At 43.9% G+C, this 23,048-nt stretch overlaps 1 protein-coding gene across 3 annotated transcripts in view; it reads left to right on the forward strand.

Moving 5' to 3' along the window:
- The window catches only part of Wdr19 (WD repeat domain 19), a 64,313-nt gene that overhangs the window by 27,790 nt on the left and 13,475 nt on the right, over positions 1-23,048 (forward strand). For all 3 annotated transcript variants that reach the window (XM_057771019.1, XM_057771018.1, XM_057771020.1), the window contains exons 15-28: positions 612-761; positions 1,679-1,826; positions 1,950-2,154; positions 5,039-5,198; positions 5,378-5,488; positions 7,847-7,956; positions 15,977-16,034; positions 17,948-18,088; positions 18,168-18,250; positions 18,678-18,761; positions 20,096-20,242; positions 20,882-21,006; positions 21,408-21,520; positions 22,427-22,495. In XM_057771019.1, coding sequence (XP_057627002.1) covers positions 612-761; positions 1,679-1,826; positions 1,950-2,154; positions 5,039-5,198; positions 5,378-5,488; positions 7,847-7,956; positions 15,977-16,034; positions 17,948-18,088; positions 18,168-18,250; positions 18,678-18,761; positions 20,096-20,242; positions 20,882-21,006; positions 21,408-21,520; positions 22,427-22,495 — 1,704 coding nt within the window. The remainder of the gene's footprint in view (positions 1-611; positions 762-1,678; positions 1,827-1,949; positions 2,155-5,038; positions 5,199-5,377; positions 5,489-7,846; positions 7,957-15,976; positions 16,035-17,947; positions 18,089-18,167; positions 18,251-18,677; positions 18,762-20,095; positions 20,243-20,881; positions 21,007-21,407; positions 21,521-22,426; positions 22,496-23,048) is intronic.

The raw sequence follows: 23,048 nt of genomic DNA on the forward strand, positions 1-23,048 counted from the left end.
GGTGTACACAGCAAAGCCAGATTGGCATGCAGGCCTCTGTAGTCTACAGGGCTGCACTAGACAGAAGGAGCCAGCACCACAGCGAGGCGGTTCAGACTCAGAGCTAAACCCTGAGGAAATTGGATGACTCCATGCATCCCTGGAAGCAGGCAAGGATCTGCTTTCTGGAAGTTTCTCCAAGGTAGTTGTGTGAGGGTGACCTGGACAGCCTTTCACAAGACTGCCAGCCTGCCATGTAGTTTGTGTCTCTGACTGCCCAGCCTGCCTGTAAATTGGCAGTGTTGCCCGGTGCCCAGTCTGCCTGTAGTTGGTGGTATCACTGGAGTTTACTGTTTTGTTTTTGAAAGTTTCTCTAGCAAGTAGGAAATCTCTAAATCGATGTGACCACATATCACTAAACATATTATAGTCACTAGATTATTGAATTACTTCTGAATCCCATTTCATTTCTCCAGAGTCTGTGCTTCCCATATATATTAAGTGCATTATCTCCTTTATCAAAAGTAATGTTTTTCTTTTAAAATTATCTAAATTAAATGTGAAAAGTCAGTATTTCCTTAACCACATCTTAAATTCCCTGACCGAACTTCCTTTTTCTTGCTCTTTTCCAGACTGGCATCATTCAGTATTTCTTCATCGAGGACTGGCAGTTTGTCAATGACTATCGACATCCTGTTGGTGTGAAAAAGCTTTTTCCTGATCCAAATGGAACCAGATTAGTTTTCATTGATGAGAAAAGTGATGGATTTGTTTACTGTCCTGTAAGTCTAGAAAATTTGAAACTGTGAGCTGAGGTTTAACTCAGTGATGGCAAAATGCTTGTCTAGCAAGCTTTCCTATGCTCTGGGCTCAACTGCCAGTGCTGGGGAAACAAGACAAAACTTAAAACGCTCATGTTTTAATGCAATTAAGTAGAAAAGGGTTTTGTTGTTACTGTTTTGTTTGTTTCTGAGACAGGATCTCTCCATTATATAGCTCTGTCTGTCTTGGAACTTGCTATATAGACCACTATGGATTCAAACTTACAGTGATCCACCTGCCTGTCTCAGGGCTGGGATTTAAGGTGTGTGCCACCACACTTGCTAAAAAAGTTTCTTTTAATAAAGTATTCATCAAATAAAGTTTTCCCTTCCACAGAGTCAGGTCTTATAGTCCTTGGATGTCATCTGTGCCATATTGTGTCAGTGAGCAATGTCAGGAAAACTTCCCTGTTATTCTGTAATTTTTATATCAGGCTCACAGAGATTGTCATTGAGACTGGATGTTAGTATACTATGTAGCCCAGGCTAGCCTCAGCCACTCAAGTCTTGACTCACAAACAACACACCAGAAAAGTTGCTCCATACATCTTGAGCAGCATCAACTTTTTAGTAACTTAGAGCCGTTGTGTCTAAACTTGCAGTTTTTTCCATAACCTAGTCCAATTATCAAGCCCTGGATTTTCCCGGGAACTGTTGTTTTGTTTGGTTGGTTGGTTGGGTTTTCAGGGTTTTTTCCAAGCCTGATATAGTATAGGAATCGGAAGAGAAGTTCTCCTACTGTGGAAAGCTGGGGTCAGAGTGGTGTTGGGTTGGAGGTGGGCTGGTAAGCCATGCCTGCTGAGGCTGCAGACAGACTCTTAACAGGGCAGGTTGTAATGACAGACATGTGAGGCAAATTTGTAAATCCTGTCTTGTAGGTTAATGATGCTACCTATGAGATTCCAGACTTCTCACCAACCATTAAAGGTGTTCTTTGGGAAAATTGGCCAATGGATAAAGGTGTATTTATTGCTTATGATGATGATAAGGTGTACACTTACGTGTTTCACAAGGACACCATCCAAGGTACCAAATCATTTATGTACTTTTTTTCTGATAAATGAATTTCCATTGTAGTGAAATTGAAAACTATCTAATATCTGTGCCAGCCATTGGCTTGAGGTATTAAGGGTCTCTTTTCTGATACAGGATCCAAGGTTATTTTGGCTGGTGGCACTAAACTTCCCTTCTCCCACAAACCTTTGCTGTTATACAATGGAGAACTGACCTGCCAGACTCAGAGTGGGAAAATCAACTCCATCTACCTCAGCACCCACAGCTTCCTTGACAACATAAAAGATGCAGAGCCTAGTGACCTGAGGCAGATGCTGATGCAGACCCTGATGCTCAAGCGGTAAGGAGGAGTGAAAATGATTGACAGCGGCTTGTTTGCCTTGGTGTCCTGCTCAAAAGATGGGAATAGTGGTTGTCTCATGGGCTGTGTTGAGGCTTAGATAACGGATAAGAGGGGCTGGAGAGATAGCTTGGTTATTAAAGTGCTTGCCTTGTAAACATGAGGACCGAGTTCAGTCCCTAGAAGCCACACTCTAAAGCAGCTGGGCATCGCAGCATGAGCGCTGCTGAAGTTCTGGGGCTCTCTCCCAGTCAGCCTAGTCTGCTTAGCAAACTTAGAGACCTTGTCTCAAAACAACAACAGCAACAAAAAAAAAGGTGAATGGCATTTGAGGACCAAACCTAAGACTGTCCTCTGGCCTCTACACACTGTGCCATACACATGTGTACACCTGAGGTACACAAACATGCGTACACACACACAAGATGACAGTGCATATGAAAACATAAATTCTAATGGAAGTGCTATTGTCGGGTGTGATTTCTATAAGTGCTTTATTATGAGAGAAGCAGTCAGAGTCACAAATAGTCCCCTTATTGGAATGTAGTAGGAGGCTACTTGTTTGTTCTCAGCCACCCAGACCCGAAATAATCACATAGAAACTATATTAATTAAAACATTGCTTGGCCTATTAGCTTAGGCTTCTTATTAACTAACTCTTACACCTTAAATTAACCCATTTCTATTATTTTATATTTTAACATGAGGCTTGTGTTTTACTGGCAAGGTCCCAGCACGTCTGTCTCATTCGACAGCTATATGGCATTTCCCTGACTCCGCCTTCTTTTCTCCCTGCATTCAGTTCAGTTTTTCCGCCTAGCTCTATTCTGCCCAGGCCAAAGCATCTTCTTTATTAACCAATGATAATAGAACATATTCACAGCATACAGAGGGAAATCCCACATCACTGGAAAGTTCTAATTATTAAACAAATGATGAGGTTTGATTTTTGCCTTGCTTGAGATTTCTTTTTCTTTGTTTTTTCCCTCTTACCTGGGGCCACTGTGAGTTCCTTGGGGCTCCTGAATAAGTTCCACAGGGTTCCATAAACTCTTGGAATCTTCTGTATTTATTCTTCCGGGTTGAATCGCTCACATGAGTTTTACCACCACCCATACTGACTCCAGAAATTGTCTATAGGGTTAGGTCTTTAGCTTGGTGGCAGAGTACTTCCCTATTGTGCCCAGGGCCCTGGGATCCATCCCTGGCGTGGTTCAAAAGAAAACAAATAAACTGTCCTTGGTAGCTGAGTGTAGTAACCTGCTCCTGGAATCCCAACACTTGAGATGATCTCAAGTTTGAAGCCAGCCTAGCCTGTCTCAACCAAACAAAACAAATAAAAATCTGTCTTCGATGTAAACTTGTATTTATAAATTTCCACACGACCTCATCATCTTCTCTTACAGTGGTTCTCAACCTTCCTGATGCTGCCACCTGAAATACAGTTCCTCATCGTGTGGCGACTCCCCCAACCATAAATTGTTTTGTTGCTGCTTCATAACTGTAATTTTGCTACCATTATGAATCATAATATAAATATCTGTGTTTTCCAATGGTTTTGGTGACCCTGTGAAAGGGTCATTGGACACCAAAGTGGTAGAAACCCATAGGTTGAGAACCACTGTTCCATAGACTCATATTTTTCCTCTTTCCCCATCCATCCACTGTGTATTTTCCTAAACACACACACAAAAGAAAAACAACAGGCTGCAGAGAACATCTGTGCTATCCACAGTTTGCTGAACTATAAAATGTATCCATTTGTGACATTGGAATGCTGATGTTTTTGAGGTGAGGTTGGTTGGTTTTTGTTGTTTTTGAGACACGATCTTTCTAGGTAGCCCTAGGTATCCTAGAACTCAGTTTGTAGACCAGGCTAACCATGACCTCACAGAGATCCTCCTGCCTCTGCCTCCCAAGTACTGGGATTAAAGGTGTGCACCACCATGCCCAGCCTAGAGTACTGGTTTTAGTAGACTTAAGTGAGAACAAAAATCATTTTCAACTATATGTAGATGCAATGAATGTTTTTCTGTCTCACTATCCAGCTCCCAAATAGTGAAATGGAGACTTCTTATTAATTATAAAAGTTCAACCTATAACTTAGACTTGTTCCTAACTAGCTCTTATAACTTAAATTAACCCATTTATATTAGGTTACATTCTAACACATGGTTACATTCTACCTCTTTTTCATCTTGCACCTCCTGTTTCCTCTCCCCATCTTCTGTGCGCCTCAATTCCTCCTTTCTTTCTCTCCCCAGAAATCGCACCTACACCCCCTGCCTAGCTTTTGACCACTCAGCTTTTTATTACATCTCAGCAAGGACATCTCCACACAGTCTACAAATACTCCACAACATGTGGAGTTTTAAAACTAGAATTTGTTGTTAATTGGTGGCGGGAAGGGGCTGATAACAGTAAATTCTGACTAGTAGGAGGAGGTATGAGAGGGACTGGGAGGTGCTTAGTGGCTAAGAGCACTTGATGCCCAAGGATCTGGTACCCATGTACAAAGCTGGGAGTATCTGGGCTGCCGACCCAGCCTCACTGCAAAACCATGAAGCCTACATACAGTCAAGGAACTAAGGCAAAAAATGATAGAGCAAGATACTCAGTGTCTTCCTCTGGCCTCAATGGCCGCACGCAACTGGACATACTTATACCCACACACATATGTAAAAAGGTAAGGACAAGTCTATGCAAGTGAAGGAAGAAAGTTTGGTGTGCTATTTTTTTCCCCGTAACTCACAAGTGCTGGTTATAGGTTAAGAAATGTTAGGTTTGTCTAGCATGTCACATTTAGTGATACACAGCCCAAAGACTGCCTCGTAGGTAACAAGCAAAGGCAGAGCCATGGTTCAGTCTGTGTACTCAATCCTAGGTTTTCCGATGCTTGGGAAATATGCAAGATGCTAAATGACCGCTCAGCATGGAATGAGCTGGCCAGAGCCTGTCTGCATCACATGGAGGTGGAGTTTGCTATCCGTGTTTCCCGGACGATAGGGGATGTTGGCACAGTGATGTCCTTGGAACAGATAAAGGTATGCAGTGTCTCGTGAGTCACGGACTAAAGTGTAGATGCTGCTCATCCAACCTTCTACATTTCAGTCAGTCTTTATTGAAACAGCTGAATAGGTGGACTGGTACCACTTCCTACTGAGCAAAGCCTTTTGAAAACTAAAATCCTTGTATTTCTTCTCATTGAAACTTTTATTTGTAGGGAATCGAGGACTACAATCTTCTGGCAGGACATCTCGCCATGTTTACTAATGATTTCAACCTGGCTCAGGACCTGTACCTGGCATCCAACTGCCCTGTGGCTGCCCTGGAGGTATGACAGCAAAGGGAAGCAGGCAGCTGCCCCGCTGTGTAGGCTGACTTCTCAGCACCAGACACCACCTGTCTTCCTCTCCTGAAGTATAGCCGTCCTGCTCCCAGGCCCCTGAGTACTCATTAATGTCAAAACCACTTTCACTCTGCATTCAGTGGAGGGATGAAAAAGATGTGGTATTGTAGCATTGCTAACTAATTCAAAGTCTAAATGTGCCCAAGGAGAGCAGACTATGGAACTTACAGAAACCGTAAAAGAAAAGTAGGTGCTGTTTATTGGTTGCCCGTGTTGCCAGGTGCCATGCTAAGCTCTTAACCTGTATTAGGTCAGTTAACCTCCGCAACGGTCCGTCTTACGGGGTAGCGCTGTGTGAGGTCAGTTAACCTCCACAATGGTCCATCTTATAGGGTAGCGCTGTGTGAGGTCAGTTAACCTCCACAACAGTCCATCTCATGGGTTAGTGCTGTGTTTTCTCTAGTTTCCACATGAGGACACTGAAGCACTTGATCTTCAAGTTGCTGCTTGAAATTCCCCTCTGTGTTAGAGCTGAAGGTTGCAGAAGGACTGAACCAAATGCTGATGTGAGTTCAGAGGCAGAAGGGGACGGAAGCCTGGCGGTACAGGCAGTGAAAGGGTATAGACCAGCCGGCCTGTGGTGCCTCCCTGTAAATCCAGGAACTCAGAGGCAGAGGCAGGAGGACTCCTGTAGTTCAACGTCTGCCTGGTCCAAAGAACAAGTTCTAGGCTAGCCAGGACTACATAGCAAGACTCTGTCTGGGAGGGCAGGGAGACACAGACTTGTGACGTGGACACACCTGGATCTGATTCCAACTGTGCGTGACCTTGGGACTGTCCTTTGACCTCAACCAAGGTCTGGCTTCTTTAAAGTGTGGGTAATGCCTAACCCTCAGGGTAGTTGGTAAGAAAATGGGTTTATAGTACAACTAATTAAAAGTAATTTATATAGCTAGTAGTGGCCAGAAATAAGCAAGAAAACACATCTTTTCTCACAGATATTGAAACTAAACTGTATCCATCTTTTATAATATAGTTACATTATGATATACAATATAAATATAATCTTGTATAATAGCTATACAAGTGCCATTAACTTTGTAAAGGCCCTGAGGTGATGGTTCAGAATAGAGGGTTAATAGCACTCTGCTCTGTAATAGTTCTGTAACAGCTCCTTCAGCCTCACCATGCAGAACAAATAAGGCAGGTGGAGAGCCCTGCATCCCACTGCTCTGTCTCATACTAGCCATGTAGCATTGCGCAAGACCTAGCCTGTCTTTGCTTCAGTTTCCAGGTCTCTGAAATGGGTACAAGAACATTACAAAAGGTAGCTGTGAAAAGTAAAACAAACTGATGTTCTAGACCAGGACCTGGCAAGGGAATAGCACTTGGGAAAGTTGGCTATGGTAAATTCTTTACAGTCTAAATCAGTGAGGAATGAGCTGGACGAACTCTTCAGTGCTTACCTAGTATGTTTAGGATTGAATGCCAAAGATTTTTAAGAGTGAGAATCAGGAAGAAAGATGCTTTATGTGTTGTTTTCTGATGCTATACAGCTTCAGATTAGCTGAGAAACTGTATCAGGGCAGAAGATGACTTGACCTTGATTCCCAGGACCCACCAGATGCAAAGAGAAAACTGACCCTTGAGAGTTGTCCCCTGACTTCCACACGCACTGTGACACCTGTGCACCAGCGAGCACGGACATAAACGAGTGTAACTTGAAGGAGAAAGAAACATGCATCAGTCCCAGGCCAGGGATAGTGGCTCCTGCCTGCAACCCCAGCAGGAAACAGACTGGGAAGGTGGAAGGTTACTGTAAATGCAAGTCCAGCCTGGACTTCATAGGGAGTTCCAGGACAGCCAGGAATATGTAGCTAAATCCCACTTCACCAAGGAAGGAAGGAAAGAAAAAAGGAAGGGAGGGAGGGAGGAAAGAAGAAAGGGAAGGAGGGAGGAAAGGAGAAAGGAAGGAAATCAATTCCTAAAGTATTTCCTAATTTTTTATTGGTGTCCTTCTAAGGTGAAATTTTAAATTAATTGATTACCTTAGCTTTACTGTCTCACTATTGGGAAAACTACTAAAGAATACAATGTTTATTTTTAGATAGACTTGACTTTTGAGAGGAACACAAACTTCCATTAGAACTAAGATATTTGTCCAGTCTAGAAGGTTCTATCACTGCCTTTCAAAATGTATATTATAGCACTATCTTCGTAAATAGAAAGTTTCATGATTTAAACAAAAGAAGAATGTAATCGCTTTTACTGAGCCTGGCTCTATGTAGCAACTTTGCAAAGCACTTTGCCTTCCTGGACCTCAGGACTTTGTCTCCCGGACAGATGAGGCGGGACCTGCAGCACTGGGACAGCGCCCTGCAGCTGGCGAAGCGCCTGGCTCCGGACCAGATCCCCTTCATATCCAAAGAGTACGCCATCCAGCTGGAGTTCACGTAAGCCCTGGCCCACGTCTTCTGATCAGTAACTAACGGCTACATGTCCACAGTTCCAGACGGTCACTGATTAGGCCTTTCTTTTTATGGGGTAGTGGGGAGATCAAGACAGGGTTTGACTAAACTCACTCTGTAGGCCAGGCTGGCCTCGAACTCAGAGATCCACCTGCCTCTGCCTCCCGGATGCTGGGATTAAAGGCATGTGCCACCAGTGCCAGACAAGGCCATTCCTTAATAATGGTGGAGGCAGGATTCCAGAAAATGTTTTATCTGTCCAATGATGTCTCGTTCTTATACTTCTCCACTTTCATTTTCAGCTTTAGAGTCCAAGTTTGTGTCTAAGATTTATTTTCCTCATTTAGAGTCTAAATATTGCGAGTGACGTTTAGCCAGCAACAGTATGCAGAGCACCAAACTCTGAAGTGCGGTCCGCATCTCGGCCTGTTTGCGCTGTTGTCGGAATGTCTGAGACCGGAAGTTCAGGCTGGGGAGACAGACAGCTCAGTGGTTAAGAGCCCTCCTCCAAGGGACCCCAGTTCAGTTCCCAGCATGCATGCTGTTTGCCTCACGACCACCTGTAACTCCAGCTCCCGGGGATCCCTCACCTCTGGACTCTGCCGTTATCCACACACGTGTCCATACTCACACACGTAATTACACATAATTAAAAATAAAGCAAATCAGGTGGGCGGTGGTGGCGCACGCCTTTAATCCCAGCACTCGGGAGGCAGAAGCAGGTGGATCTCTGTGAGTTTGACGCCAGCCTGGTCTACAGAGGGAGTTCCAGGACAGCCAAGGCTGTAACACAGAGAAACCCTGTCTCAAAAAACCAAAACCCAAAAAAAAAAAAAAAAGCAGTTATTTTTTAAAAAAATAAAAATTTCTCACAGCTGTAGAAGCTAGGAAATTCAAGTTGAAGACACCAACATTATTTGGGTTAGGCTTGGCTTTGAATTCTTATGCTATGGAAGGCTAAAGAACAGGAGAGAGTGTGCCCTTCCACCCTGAGCCCTTTTAATCATGGCTCCAATGACTCAGAGTTCCTACCTCCTGGTGCTATCACAGCGGCAGGTAAATTCCAATATATGGAGGGTGGGAGGGTGGGAAGCAGCTTCAACCCATAACTTAAAAGTTGTAGAATTTTTTCTCTTGTGAATTGAACTGCATAGATGTAAACTCAGTAGTGGTGAAAGTCAATGCAGAAGCTTCCCCTCGGACAAAGGGCCAGCGCTTGCGTAATAACCCTGCATGACGCATGATTCTGCTTCACAGACCTTTTCGTATCTTTGGAAATACCACAGTCTATTTTGAATAATTTAGAATGTTCTAGTTTTTCTTTTTTTTTTTTTTGTTTTTCAAGACAGGATTTCTCTGTGTAGCCTTGGCTGTCCTAGAACTCTCTATGTAGAACAGGCTGGCCTCGAACTCAGAGAGACTCACCTGCCTTTGTCTCCTGAGTGCTGGGGTTAAAGGTGTGGGCCAGCATTGCCCAGGTGTTCTAGTATTCTTGATTGTGAAGCCATCTTAGCTACACATTGGCCAGTGTGCTTAATTGACAGACTCTTATTTCAGTGCTGCATAAAGTAATTTCAGAAGTGTTCAGTAGTCAGTTGTTGTAGTCTCTTGTTGGTTTCCCTGGCCACCTGGCAGCTCAGACCCAAAATAATCACACAAAAAACTATATTATTTAAATCACTGCTTGGCCTATTAGCTCTAGCTTCTTATTGGCTCTTACATCTTAATTTAACCCATTTCCATTAATCTGTGTATCGCCACATGGTTGTGGCTTACCGGGTAAGTTCCGGCATCTTGTCTTGGCAGAGGTAGGGGGAGGGGGGGGCGTGCACTACATGGCTTCTCCCTTACTCTGCCTACAGTTTAGTTCCCCCGCCTACCTCTATTCCCTGTGCAGGCCTAAGACAGTTTCTTTATTAACCAGTGGTGTTCACAGCATACAGAGGGGGAACCCACATCAGTCAGTTTTAAATTAATGTCCAGCTGTGGTCACTGCCCCAAAGCACCTAACTATAGCTGAGTCATTTATTTTCAGAACTCACACAGGCACTGGTGGCACCAAAACTGGACAATTTTTCTCAACATTTACTAAGATACATTCTAAATCCAAAAATATTAGAATATTGAAAAATGCTAGTCTGTGGTTATATTTGCTTTTTAAAACCTTTTTATTGATTCTTTGTGGATTTCACACCATATATCCCAATCTCATTCATCTCCCAATCCCTTTATATCCTCCCTCTGCCCTTGCAACCTCCCTCCACAAAAATAAAATAAAAAGTCTTGGTGTGGAAGCTGTAGTGTGGCACAGTGAGTCACATAGTGCACCCTTTAGTCCATTCATCTTTACCTGTAAGTGTTCATTGCCCTGAGTCACTGGTCTGGTTTGAGACCTCTAGCTTCCACTGGGCCCTCACTGGGACTCCTCTTGGATATTCTATTGTTGCCCTGTGTCATGGATCCTGCAGCTTTGGATCTGCAGGTCGGGCCCCTTCCCATGTTCCTGCAGTTTATAAATGAGGTGGATGTTGGAGTGGGCCAACTCATAGTCCCGGTTCTGGGCCTGGGTGGTAGCTGGGTTGGTTGGCCTGCCAGCTCTCCTTCATCCTCACCACCAGGCTAAGTGTCCAGCACTGCCCCAGCTAGCTCACCCACTGCAGCAGGCAGCAAGGCCACACCCACGCCTCTGAAGGTGTAGGCCAGTTCTCCAAGTCTCATGTCCCCAGGTATATTTATTTTTCAAAAAACATTCTTACATAATTCTGCATGATGTTCATACAATTGATTCATTAAGGATATTATCAGACAAATTTTAGTTGTACAAATTATTATACCAGAAAGTACTCTTTCATTTCTAATCAGGATACCTCATTTAAAACTTTTCTGTCTGGGGACTGGAGAGATGCTCAGCGGTTAAGAGCACTTGCTGCTTTTCCAAAGGACCTGGGTTTGGTTCTGAGCACCCAAATCCAATGGCTCTTAACTGGTTCAGGGTTTCAGATGCCCTCTTCCAGCCTCCCCCAAAAAACTCTACACACATGTGTGAGAGAAATAAAATTTTCTATTCCTAGGTAAAAGCTTTTTGGATATATTTCTTCTTGGTCATTTTTAATTTAAGCTTTTGCCACATATTTACCTTTTAAAAGTAAATCTGTGAAGCTGGGGAGATGGCTCAGCAGTTAGAGTGTTTGCTGCTCTTGATGAGACCCCAGGTTCAATTCCCAGCACTCACATCAGGCAGCTCATAATCACCTGTAACTTCAGCTCCAAGGTGATCTGATGTCTCTGGTCCCTGTGGGTACCTATACATACCCATATATAAAAGTTTAAATTGTTTTAAAAATTAAAAATATATATGCAATGAATCCAGGGGGCTAGGGTGTAATTAAGTGGCAATGTTGCTTGTTTAGCTTGTGACTTGAAAACAACAATGTCCACTCATCAAAATGAACATATTGGAAACTTAGTGCATAGTACAAGAGACCAGGCCCCAGTGCCATGACCTTCCATCTCCATCTAAGAGAAAAGAATCACCCAGTGTGTACCTTATCAGCACACGTATCTCCGAGAGCCCTTGGACCATTCAGGAGACTGATTTTTAACTTCTTTCTGTGATGTTTTTGTTGCAAACTCTCCCACTTCACCTGACTGGAGTTAGCTCTGATAGGTCAATGGGAAGCTTTGGTGGTGGCATGTGTCCGTGAAGCTTTCGATGTTATTTGTGCGTGCTCGCACCCCTAACCTAACGTGCCGAGCACCTAACAGTTCAGAATTGTCCCCAGTGATAACCAGGTGTATCTTCTTACCAAGCACCCCAGTACCCTGCACAGCTGATCTCAGCACCCAAGGCTCTTCTGCCTGTGTCAGCCCCATGAGTTTCATTTGGTACCCACAACCCTGACTGTCAAGAAAGGACAGCTCTGTCAAGTCTAGAGAGAGTTAGCTCTCGAGTGGGGGTTATTCCAGTCAGCTCAATTCCTGCGAGAGGTCCAAATGAAATAATAGTAAAGTAGCTGAGCTAAAAATAAACAGAGCTCCAAAACCTTAATGTAGGGTCTCCTAATTGAGCAGGATCCTGAGCAAGGAACTGTAATTCTTCTTGTCAGGAGGTGTCCCCAGGTGGGCTGATGTAATTGGACCCAAATTAGACATTCCTCCTCAGGAAATTGCTGGTTGTGAAGCCCTGGGCTGATGAAAGAGATCTTCAATCAGCAGCACAGCTTCCCTCCCGATCTTTTCATCTGTCAGTCTTTTTATCCAGAGGTAGATTCCGAAACTGAACAAGCCCCGCAGAAGCGGAGTCTTTCTCCTTAGCTGACAAGGGCGCTTGGGTGGATCTCAATGCCATTTCAGAGCTAACTGCCTGCAGTGGAGGGGTGGTTGCTCAGAGGAAGACAGCTCAAATAAAAGGTTTTTGCAAGTCACTGTTCTGGAAAATGCAAGTAATGAAGTCTGTCAGACCAGAGCCTCTCAAACTTTATCCGTTTGCAACCCCTTTGCCTGAGAAATGTTTGTGCAACAGAAACCAAACATCTGCTGTTAATTCATAAGGAAGTTATTTTTATGCATTTGTGGGGACTAGCAATGCGGCTTAGTGGGTAAAGAGCTTGCTGTGCAAACACAGGACCTGAGTTTGCATCCCCAGCACCATGCCAATAAGAAAAGAAAAAGCCAGGCAGGTGTCAGGGTCCAGCCCAGACGTAAACCATTTCTCGTACCAGAGTGGAGGTGTGGGAATAATTGAGGCACAGTTCACAGGGCAATATCAGGAGGGAGTCTCGGGGTCCATTCAAATCCTGACAATCACCTGTGTTTATTATCCAGTTTTATATCAAAAGATAAACTGAGGGGGAAGTTCGTTAGCATTCTGTTCTCTAGGTAGCAGGGAGAATTACTTAGGTCACATCTACAACTATGCCTGCTCTGTCACCTAGACTGAAAAACCACCTCTTCCCCAGGCGACCTCCTAAATTACAATAGAAGGAGCAGAACATTAGCATATCCTGACTACTGGCTTTGGGTGGCGTCAGGTTGTCTCACTATCACTATCAAAGGCTAAGCGACCAGCTTCTGTGTGGAAGGTGCAAATTGTGTCTTGCCAGGTCGCTCAGAATTATGACCACCATACCATTAGGAATATTGGCCTGTATAATCGACCCCTACAGGCAGATGGGAGGTGGGGTATCCCAGCCAGTTGGTGAGCTCCAGGTTCAGTGAAAGATCCTGTTAGAAAAATAAGGAGGAAGGCTAGAGAGATGGCCCTACAGTCCAGAGTACTTGCTGTTCTTGGAGAGGACCTGGGTAAGGTTCTCAACACCCACATGATGGTGTAACTGTAGTTCCGGTGGATACAGTGTCCTCTTCCGGCCTCTGGGTAGCTAGCACACATGCATGTGCATATGAAGGCAAACACCCAGGTGCATAAAATAAATGTTAATATTTTTAAAACATAAGGTGGAATTGGGCAGCACTCAGGAGGCAGAGACAGATCTCTGTGAGTTTGAGGCCAGCCTGGTCTACAAGAGCTAGCTCCAGGACAGCCAGGGCTGTTACACAGGAAAACCCTGTCTCAAAAAACCAGAAAATAGAAAAGAAAGAAAAATAAAAGTTGGAAAGCAATAGAGGCAAATGCCTGACGTCACCCTCTGGCCTCCACATAGATATGCAAGGTCACAAGGTCATACACACATTTATGCTCAGGGCACACAGGCACATGCACACACACAATTCTTTGATATATATATATATATATATAAAACAATTTATTAAAGAAGAAAACAGATTTGAATACTAATAAAATGTATGTGCTTGTTTATTCTTATATAAAAAATTAAATTTGCCTGAACATTCTTTACTGTAAGGCATAGAACATTGTTATTTTTTTCAGAGTTTATTGATATTGTGATCTGTCGATGCTTCACATAAATACATAGTACAAATGCCAAAACTATGTTTAGGGCCATTTCAGAAATTGTTAGAAATTCTGTCCTCATCCCAAGCCAAAATTCAATGAATGATTTTTTTTTTTTTTTTTGGTTTTCTTTTTTTTTGAGACAGGGTTTCTCTGTGGTTTTGGAGCCTGTCCTAGAACTAGCTCTTGTAGACCAGGCTGGTCTCGAACTCACAGAGATCCGCCTGCCTTTGCCTCCCGAGTGCTGGGATTAAAGGCATGCGCCACCACCGCCCGGCTGAATGATTTTTTTTTTAAATGAAACTCAAGTCAACAACTCAGAGAAGAATTTTGAAAATCAAATGTTCTAACACAATACAATGCATGTATTGTATATCCTAATTTGATACTTACATGCTGATGAATGTGGTAGGAGAAATGTTAAATGTTGTTTTGCACAGTTAAGCCCTGATTAAGCTATAGTTAAGCCATCATGGTTCTGTAAGAGCAGAAGACTGTATGTATAGTAAAAACATGGCAGATTATAATGTTCAGTAGCTTTGGATCTGAGCCAGGAAGCTTCCGGCAGTTTCACTGGCACTGTACGGCGTGTAGCGTGCATAGTGCAGTGTATCCAGAGCCAAGACGGCAGCGAAGTCACATGATGTGACACTAATTAGCCCTGCCAGAAACACCTTGGCTCTTTGTGTTTTATTCTGATTGATTTTTTTTTATTATTATTGCTTTTACTGTATCAAATGTTTCTGTGATGCCCACACTCAGCTCTGGGACCATGACCTACAGCTGAAGAGCTGGTTGTAGATTTGCAGGTCTGTGTTTTTGCAGTCAGATACAGGAACTATTATTGCTATTCTGGATCCACAGTGTAGCCAAAGACCATGGGTTGAAGAGGTGATTTCCAGCCTGTGACATAGGAAAGGAGGCTGGGGCTAGTATAAGGAAGTTAAGTCATTGGTGCCCTGAACACCATATTGGGTCTCTGGACCCTCCTCTTCCTCTGCTTCTTGGCCACCATGAAGTAGCCATGTGTCCCTGCCATGGATCGAAACCTCTGAAAACTGATCCAAAACACGTTTATTGTCCTCAGCTCTTCTGTCAGGCAGCTCAGCACTAGCACAATTATAGCGTAGGTGATCCTTTGCACAAGTCATTTACACATGTGTGTGAATATGGGCTATGTACACACTTGGGCATGTACACAAGCGTGTGCACACACACCTAAGTGTGTACATATCCCACAGTGCGCATGTGGAGGTCAGAAAACAGTGTTTGCGGTCAGTTCGCTCCTTCCAGCATGGTTCAGGGGATGGAAGGCAGACCAGCAGGCATCTGTGAAAAGTAGGTTTGCCTGCTAACCATCTTAGCAAGCCCACATGTTGTCCTTTTGACCAGAATAAGGACCGGAGCTGTCCACACTGTAGTGACACGTGTACCCTTCCACACCTATCATTCATAGAAGCAACTCAGACTCTTTTCTTTATGTTTAGTTCATTCCCCTGTCATCGTCATACTCTGCTGATAGAATTTTAAAAAGTAATTTGAAAAAATTTTAGCTTTTTTATTACAATGTGTGTGGGGTGTGTGTGTGCATGCACACATCATGGCACATGTGTGCGGCTCAGAAAACAACTTTCAGGAATCACTTTTGTCCCTTCACCAAGTGGGTCCCAGGAATCAACTGAGGCCAGGCCTGGCAGGTAGTGCCGTAACTGCTGAGCCATTTCACAGGCTGCAACCCAGATTCTTGCCCGGTACATTCTTACAAATATTGGGCACTTGGAAAAATGGGTTTCTATGACTATGTGATTGTCATTTTTTCCCTAAAGGAAATAATTAACTAAAAGTAACCCATAAAATATGCCATGGCCTTCCTGAAAAGCCTAACATAGCACATTGTAGTACCTTATGGCACAACTCGGAATGTTAGAGTACCGAGATAAGAGCATGATGCACTCTGATGGATGCCAGCATCTGTGGTGTGGAGCATCTTTCCTGAGCGTAAGCTACTAGGCGACAAAGAGTCTCTTTAAAGCTCTGTGTATGTAGCTAAAAGTCTTAAATATAAATTAATTCACTGCGATTTTTTTCTTTCAGGGGTGATTATGTAAATGCTTTGGCTCATTACGAAAAAGGGATCACAGGAGAAAATAAGGTAACCTTACAGAAATATAAAGTACGCCGAATTCTCCAGGAGTGTGTTTTCTGTTCATTTTCAAACCCGAGTCTCGCTTGCATTGTCATTTTTCAGTGTCTAGCAGTGATCTAACTGTCCAGCTTACTAACGGCTTTACGAGAAGATGCTTAAGTTACGTTAACCTCACAAAACTAAAGGAGGTGAAAGATTTTTATTTATTGCATCTGTTTGCCATTATATCCTAGATATGAGCTCCTAATGAAGATTGGAAGTAAATTTTTATTTCATCTCATTTATAGGCCAGTGTACTGAGTGAGAAAAATTGGTGAAAAAGCATGGCACATCCAAAGACAGTTCCGTTAGATGCTCTTAGCTTAAAGGGGTGGTGTGCACTGACTCGGAAAGGCTGTGCAAGGCGCCACAGGTTTGCACACAATAGACCCAGGTTGAGCTTTACCTGTTGATTTCTTTTTTTAAGTCCGTATTAAGTACATACGTGTCACGGGCCAACTATGATTCCATAAGACTTTTGCTCTTATGACATTTCTGTAATTGCTGGGCTGGAGAGATGGCTCAGTGGTTAAGGCACTAGCTGCTCTTCCAGAGGACCCAGCATCAAGCCCCAGTACCCACATGGTGGCTCACAATTGTCCTTAACTCTAGGCACATGTGGTCCATAGGCATACATGCTGGCAAAACACCCATACACATAAAATAATAAAATAAATTTGTGATTAGAAATTATATCTACTTACTGATTGTGGGCTGGGAGGAGGGGGCATGCATGTCACACCCTATAGATGGCTGTCAGACGACAACTTATAGATATCTCTACCATAGCAGCTCCAGGGGAATCAAACTCAGGTCCTCAAGTTGGATGGCTACCTTTACCCACCAAGCCATCTCACCAGCCCGCTGTCAACATCTTTGTTTGGTCCCATCTGTTTTGGTTCATTCTTTATACTATCAAATACAGTAGCAAGTAGCTATATGGCAGTTTGGATTGTTAAAAATGAAGTAAAATCCTACTCCTTTTCATGAGCCACATTTCAGACGCTCAGTAGCCCCTGGTAACCATTAGCTTGTGTGCTAATGGGGAAGGAAGAAGACAGTGCTGCCATTACAGCAAGTTCAGTGGACACACTGCTGTGGACAGAACCCAGTCTGACACAGCATTTCTCTAGAAAAGATGAGTTATTCAAAAAGATCTTGCCAGGTATGGTGGCATATGCCTGTAATCCTAGGAGTTGGGAGGCTGAGACAGAAGGATTGCTTTGAGTTTGAGGCCAGCTTGAATTACTTAGCAAGCTGGGTTTTGTTTTGTTTTGTTTTCCTGAGACAGGGTTTCTATGTGTGCTTGGTGCCTGTTCTAGAACTAGCTCTTACAGATCAGGCTGGTCTCAAACTCACAAAGATCTGCCTGCCTCTACCCCCGAGTGCTGGGATTAAAGGCGTGTGTCACCACCGCCTGGCTGACTTAGCGAGTTTTAAGGTTAGCCAGAACACTTAGAGAGACCCTGTTGCAAATATGGCAAGTTTAGTAGTTGTTAATGACTTGAACAGTTGTAGATGAAGTTATGTGTAATCCTACCTAGTACAGAGATCTTCAGTTTGATTAATGATTCCCTCAATTTTATTTATTTGTAGCATTCATACTGTAATAGCCAGTATGTTACTTCTAGATAGGATTTTATACCAAGAGGCATAAAACAAGGCATCCTCACAAGGAATAGCAAAATTTCCTAAGTATAAAAGGTCAAGACCTCTAAGAAGAAAAAGTAACTTTGTATTAATTGATTTTTAAGTGTTAATTTCAAAATTGTGAGTTTCTTAAAATGGCAGATGAAAGTAAATCTGAAAACGACAGAGGGGAGGAGCATGACCTCTGTGCTGGGGTTCACTGTGTTAGAGGCCTTGCCTTGCTGTTGCAGGAACACGACGAAGTGTGCCTGGCCGGAGTGGCTCAGATGTCCATAAGGATGGGAGACATCCGTCGAGGGGTTAACCAAGCCCTCAAACACCCCAGCAGGGTCCTTAAAAGAGACTGCGGAGCCATCCTGGAGAACATGAAGGTACTCCTTTGTCTTTATAAATATTCATGTGACCAGGTTATAGCAGAGTTAGTGTCTTACGTTCCCTTTATTATTGTAGCAATTTTCAGAAGCCGCCCAGCTATATGAAAAAGGCCAGTATTACGACAAAGCCGCCTCTGTCTACATCCGCTGTAAGAACTGGTAAGGGCTGGCCAGTTTGCTTCCAAGTAGCTTTGGAAAGGGGTATGTCTGGGCTCTCCCCACTTGTCTCTGCCGCTCTTCCTACTGTCCAGGCTGTTCTCTCACTTGGCTCTGCCTCTGTCTCTGTTGTTATTACACAGATGAGTTCACATCCATAGCTGCTTCCCAAAGAGCATCCTAAATCAGATAAAGTACTGGGAAAAGAAAATCCTTATTTCCCAAAAGAGTTAAGGCAATGCCTTCATCTTCCTTCTCTGTTTGTGGGGGAGGGGGTATCAGGAGAAAAGGCCATTAAATCTGGTTTGTATCTAGGTGTCAAGATGTTTGTAAGCTCATAGCTGCCCCTGGAAAGGAGAGCGAGTTGTGGGCAGCTAACTCCTCCTGGTCGAGAATGGTGCTGATCTTGTTCTCAACTCTACCTTCCTAGGGCAAAAGTTGGTGAACTCCTGCCTCATATCTCCTCTCCAAAGATCCACCTGCAATATGCCAAAGCCAAAGAGGCGGATGGAAGGTAGGTACAGTTCCCCACGTCTGTAAAAGCCTAAGCGAGCACAGGCTTGATAGGTTAGCCATGTGTGCAGACACATTAACACATTTAACACGGTCCTAGTCGGCTGAAGTACCGGACTGTAAACACCTTCTGCCATGGCAGGCCTGTATGTGTGAGATACAGTCTGCTGTCCCTTCTAACCAAGGCTCGGTACTGAAGTTCTGGCACAATATGGCATGAACGTGGTAAGAAAGATTTCTTCAGGATGCAAGAAGGAGCAAAGAATAGACACGTGGATCCCATACTGTTTAAGCCACAGTGCAATCCTAAATATAGCTATGTACAAAAATGTCTACAATTTAATAGGCACAAGAAACTAAAAACCACTACTAGGAAATGGGGCTAAAGAGAAAAAGGCAGGACTCCAAGGCGGAAATACAAAATGAGCTGCCTTCTGTGCGCACTGCAAGTTCCTCCCCATGGTAGTGCAGGCATGCCACCATATTTGATGCTTATTTTTATTTTGAACTAACAACAAGTATCAAAATGCCCTTGTTAGCCGGGCGGTGGTGGCGCAGGCCTTTAATTCTAGCACTTGGGAGGCAGAGGCAGGCGAATCTCTGTGAGTTCGAGGCCAGCCTGGTCTACAAGAGCTAGTTCCAGGACAGGCTCCAAAACCACAGAGAAACCCTGTCTCGAAAAACCAAAAAAAAAAAAAAAAAAAAAAAAAAATGCCCTTGTGTGTGGCTGATGGAAGTGTAAATTTCTTCAGTCTTTGGAAATTAACGTCAGAAGTATCTGCTAAAAGGCCTTAACAGATAACCTCTGTTAAGGGATTAGTAACACCTTCCACTTTTAGAAAAATAACCTTGGGAAGTAGATACTAACACACACTTAAATGTCGTGCTGAAATTGGAAGAGCAGAGAGTTAGTCTGAACTGAGAAGTCCTGAGTGCCATCTAGAGGTGAACACACAAAGATTTTGTGTCTTGCTGTCAAAGCTTTCTGTCTATCACTGTGAAGCAGTCTGTAATTTCAGTTTTCTCAAAGAATTCCATACTGCTATAATAATCTTCCCATTGAAAATAAAAAACACAATGGAATGTACACAAGTTGCATTCTATTAATTCATAGGAAAAAATAAAATTTATTATTGGTTCCTTACACCATTTATACAACCTCTAAAAAGGTAAAAAGGAATGTGTTTTAGTAGGAGAGTACCAGGTATTTGATTCTGAAGGAGAAAGAAGTTCAAGAGAACAGAGCAACTGCTGTCATCACAACAGGAAATAGAAACCATTTGCTGGCTCCCAGCATTGAGAGCCTGCACCTGACCCGCGTCACACCTCTCCCAGGTACAAAGAAGCCGTGCTGGCTTATGAGAATGCGAAGCAGTGGAACAGCGTCATCCGCATCTACTTGGACCACCTCAACAACCCCGAAAAGGCCGTCAGCATTGTCAGAGAGACCCAGTCTCTGGATGGAGCCAAGATGGTAGCCAGGTGACAGCACACTTGTGTGTTTGGACCGCCAAAAACCCAAGTGTAAAGAAAGACCCCCATCAAGTGTATAGAGTCTTTTTCTGTTCTTATTAGCTCTAGGCACTGCAGTGACCGTTGCAGTCCGCGTGTGTGAATGTGTCGAGTATAGAGTGTGATTCAGAATACAGCTATGGGATGAGTTTTTATTTTTACCTAGTGGAAAAATATTTTGTTTTATAGGTCCTGGTATTTGTTAGTTCTCTCATTGCTGGGATAAACTACCTACAAAAGCAACTGGGGGGTTTTATTTTGGCTTACATTGATGAGAGACCTGTCGGTCACACAGGGAAAGAAGGGTGGGTAGCAGGTCCCAGGAAGCTGGCACCACATCAGGACTAGATGGCATCGGGTCAGGAGCACAGAGAGGTGGATGCTGGGCACAGCTCCCCTTCTCCTTTTACTCAGTCTGGGGTCCTAACCCACGGAATGATGCTGCCCACATTTTTGTGGGTCCTCACACTTCAACCCAGCTTAGAGACTGCCTCAGACATGCCCAAAAATGGCCTCCTGGATGATTCTAGAGCCTGTCGAGTTGATGAATTTGACCATCACAGTCAAACTTGCCACGAGAGGCCAGCTAACTAATGTCCTTTGTCACAGGTTCTTTCTCCAGCTTGGCGACTATGGGTCTGCCATCCAGTTCCTGGTCCTATCCAAATGTAACAATGAGGCCTTCACCCTGGCTCAGCAGCACAACAAAATGGAAATCTATGCAGACATCATTGGTAAACGCCTTTGTTTTCCCTGCATACTTATAAATATTTCGTTATCATAGCAACATTGACTCTTACAATCGAAAGCCTAGATGGGTGTACACACAAGCACTCCTGTAGAGACCTAAACCATGTATGCACGTATGGTACCTGCTGGGTTTCAGGCTCCCTGCAGCCTAAAGGTGAGGTAGAATTATAAGAGCAGCCATCAGAAATGTGGGTCAATTACAAGAGAGGCCACACTTCCCAAACCCTGCTATTTATTTACCAGAAGTGGTGAGCAAGACTTCACCATGAAGGCAATGGGAAACGCAGGATGATCTTAGACAATAAAACCGTTTTCAGGGGCTGGGGAGATGACGGCAATCATCAGGTTTCGCTCAGGTATTTTACTCAGTGACTGTGTCTTCTAGGTTCTGAGGACACAACCAATGAAGACTACCAAAGCATCGCCTTATATTTTGAAGGGGAAAAGAGACACTTTCAGGCTGGAAAATTCTTCTTGCTGTGTGGCCAGTATTCACGGGTTAGTATTTGCCAAGGAGACATCCCCGACACCACAGGAGGATTATGGGTCCACCACCCACCTCCCAAATAACACATGGAGACTCCCAAATAACACATGATTGCCCTGCCTTAGCTTGACTTGTTTCTAGTCAGCTTTTCTTAAATTATCCCATCTACCTTGTGCCTCTGGGCTTTTACCTTTCTCTGTTTCTATGTATCTTTTCTTTCCTTCTTATTCTGTGTCTGGCTGTGTGGCTGACTGGCTGGCCCCTGGCATCCTCCTCTCCTCCTTTTCTCCCTCCCTTTATTTTCTCTCTTTCCTTCTATGTATTCTCTCTGTCTGAGAGCCCTGCGTAGCCCTCTTCTGCCTCGCTATTGGCTGTTCAGCTTTTTATTAGATCAATCAGTGTTTCAGGCAAGAAAAAGAACACGGCTTCATGGAGTTGAACAAATACAACATAAAAGAATACAACACATCTTTGTATCATTAAACAAATATTCCACAGCATAAATGAATGTAAGACATCTTCAACTAATATTCCACAACAAACATGCTAAGCACAAACCTCCCGGTGAGCCCCCACCTCACCCTTCAGAGCCATCTTAGAAATCCCCTCCTCCACACATACATACACAGGCTCCCTAAACCCTCTCCCCGCCCCATTTATTCAAAGTACCATTAACCTAACCTGGAGCCAGGTTTCCCTGCTTCCAGTTACATGGTCCACAGCCTAGTCTGCATAATGAGTTCCAGGCCAGCCAGTGCCACACAGTGAGACACTGTCACTAAAGAATGAAGGCAGAGACGCGGAGCTGTGCAGGCCCCTGGTTGAGATCAAGACACACCTCCATTTAGTCTGTGTTAGAGCTAACTGCCCAGCACACGTGCCTCGTGAATTCTAACTGCTCCCATCTCTCATTTTAGGCACTAAAGCACTTCCTGAAATGCCCAAGCTCAGAAGATAATGTAGCAATAGAAATGGCGATTGAAACTGTAAGTAAACGCTGAACTGAAACTTTGAAGGATGCTAATAGTTTATTTGGTGTTGGTTTTAATTTCTGATGACCTTTCCCGGAGCCAGGAATGTAGCTCCGTTGGTAGAGTGTACTCAGGAAGCCTGGGGTCAATCCCCAGCATCGCTTGGTGGTTCATGCCTATAATCCCAGAAGATGCAGATAGAAGACTCAGGATTATCCTCTGCTACATAGTGAGTTAGAGGCCAGCCTGGGCTACATGAGACCCCTGTTTTAAAGCCAAACAGAACCTGGTAGTGGTAATGCATGCCTTTAATCTCAGCACTTGGGAGGCAGGGGTAGGTGGATCTCTGAGTTTAAGGCTAGCCTGATCTACAAAGTGAATTCCAGAATGGCCAAGTCTACACAGAGAAACCCTGTCTCAAACAGAAACTTCCAAATATATGCAAAACCTCACCAGGCCGTACAGCAAACTCCCGTAGCCATCATCTGACTGGGACAGCTGTCAGCACACGCCTTTATTCACACCCTAACCTCTTTCCTGAGTTATTTTCAAGCAAACAAGATCTCTT

This window comes from Chionomys nivalis, chromosome 6, assembly GCF_950005125.1.
Source record: "Chionomys nivalis chromosome 6, mChiNiv1.1, whole genome shotgun sequence".
NCBI lineage: Eukaryota > Metazoa > Chordata > Mammalia > Rodentia > Cricetidae > Chionomys > Chionomys nivalis.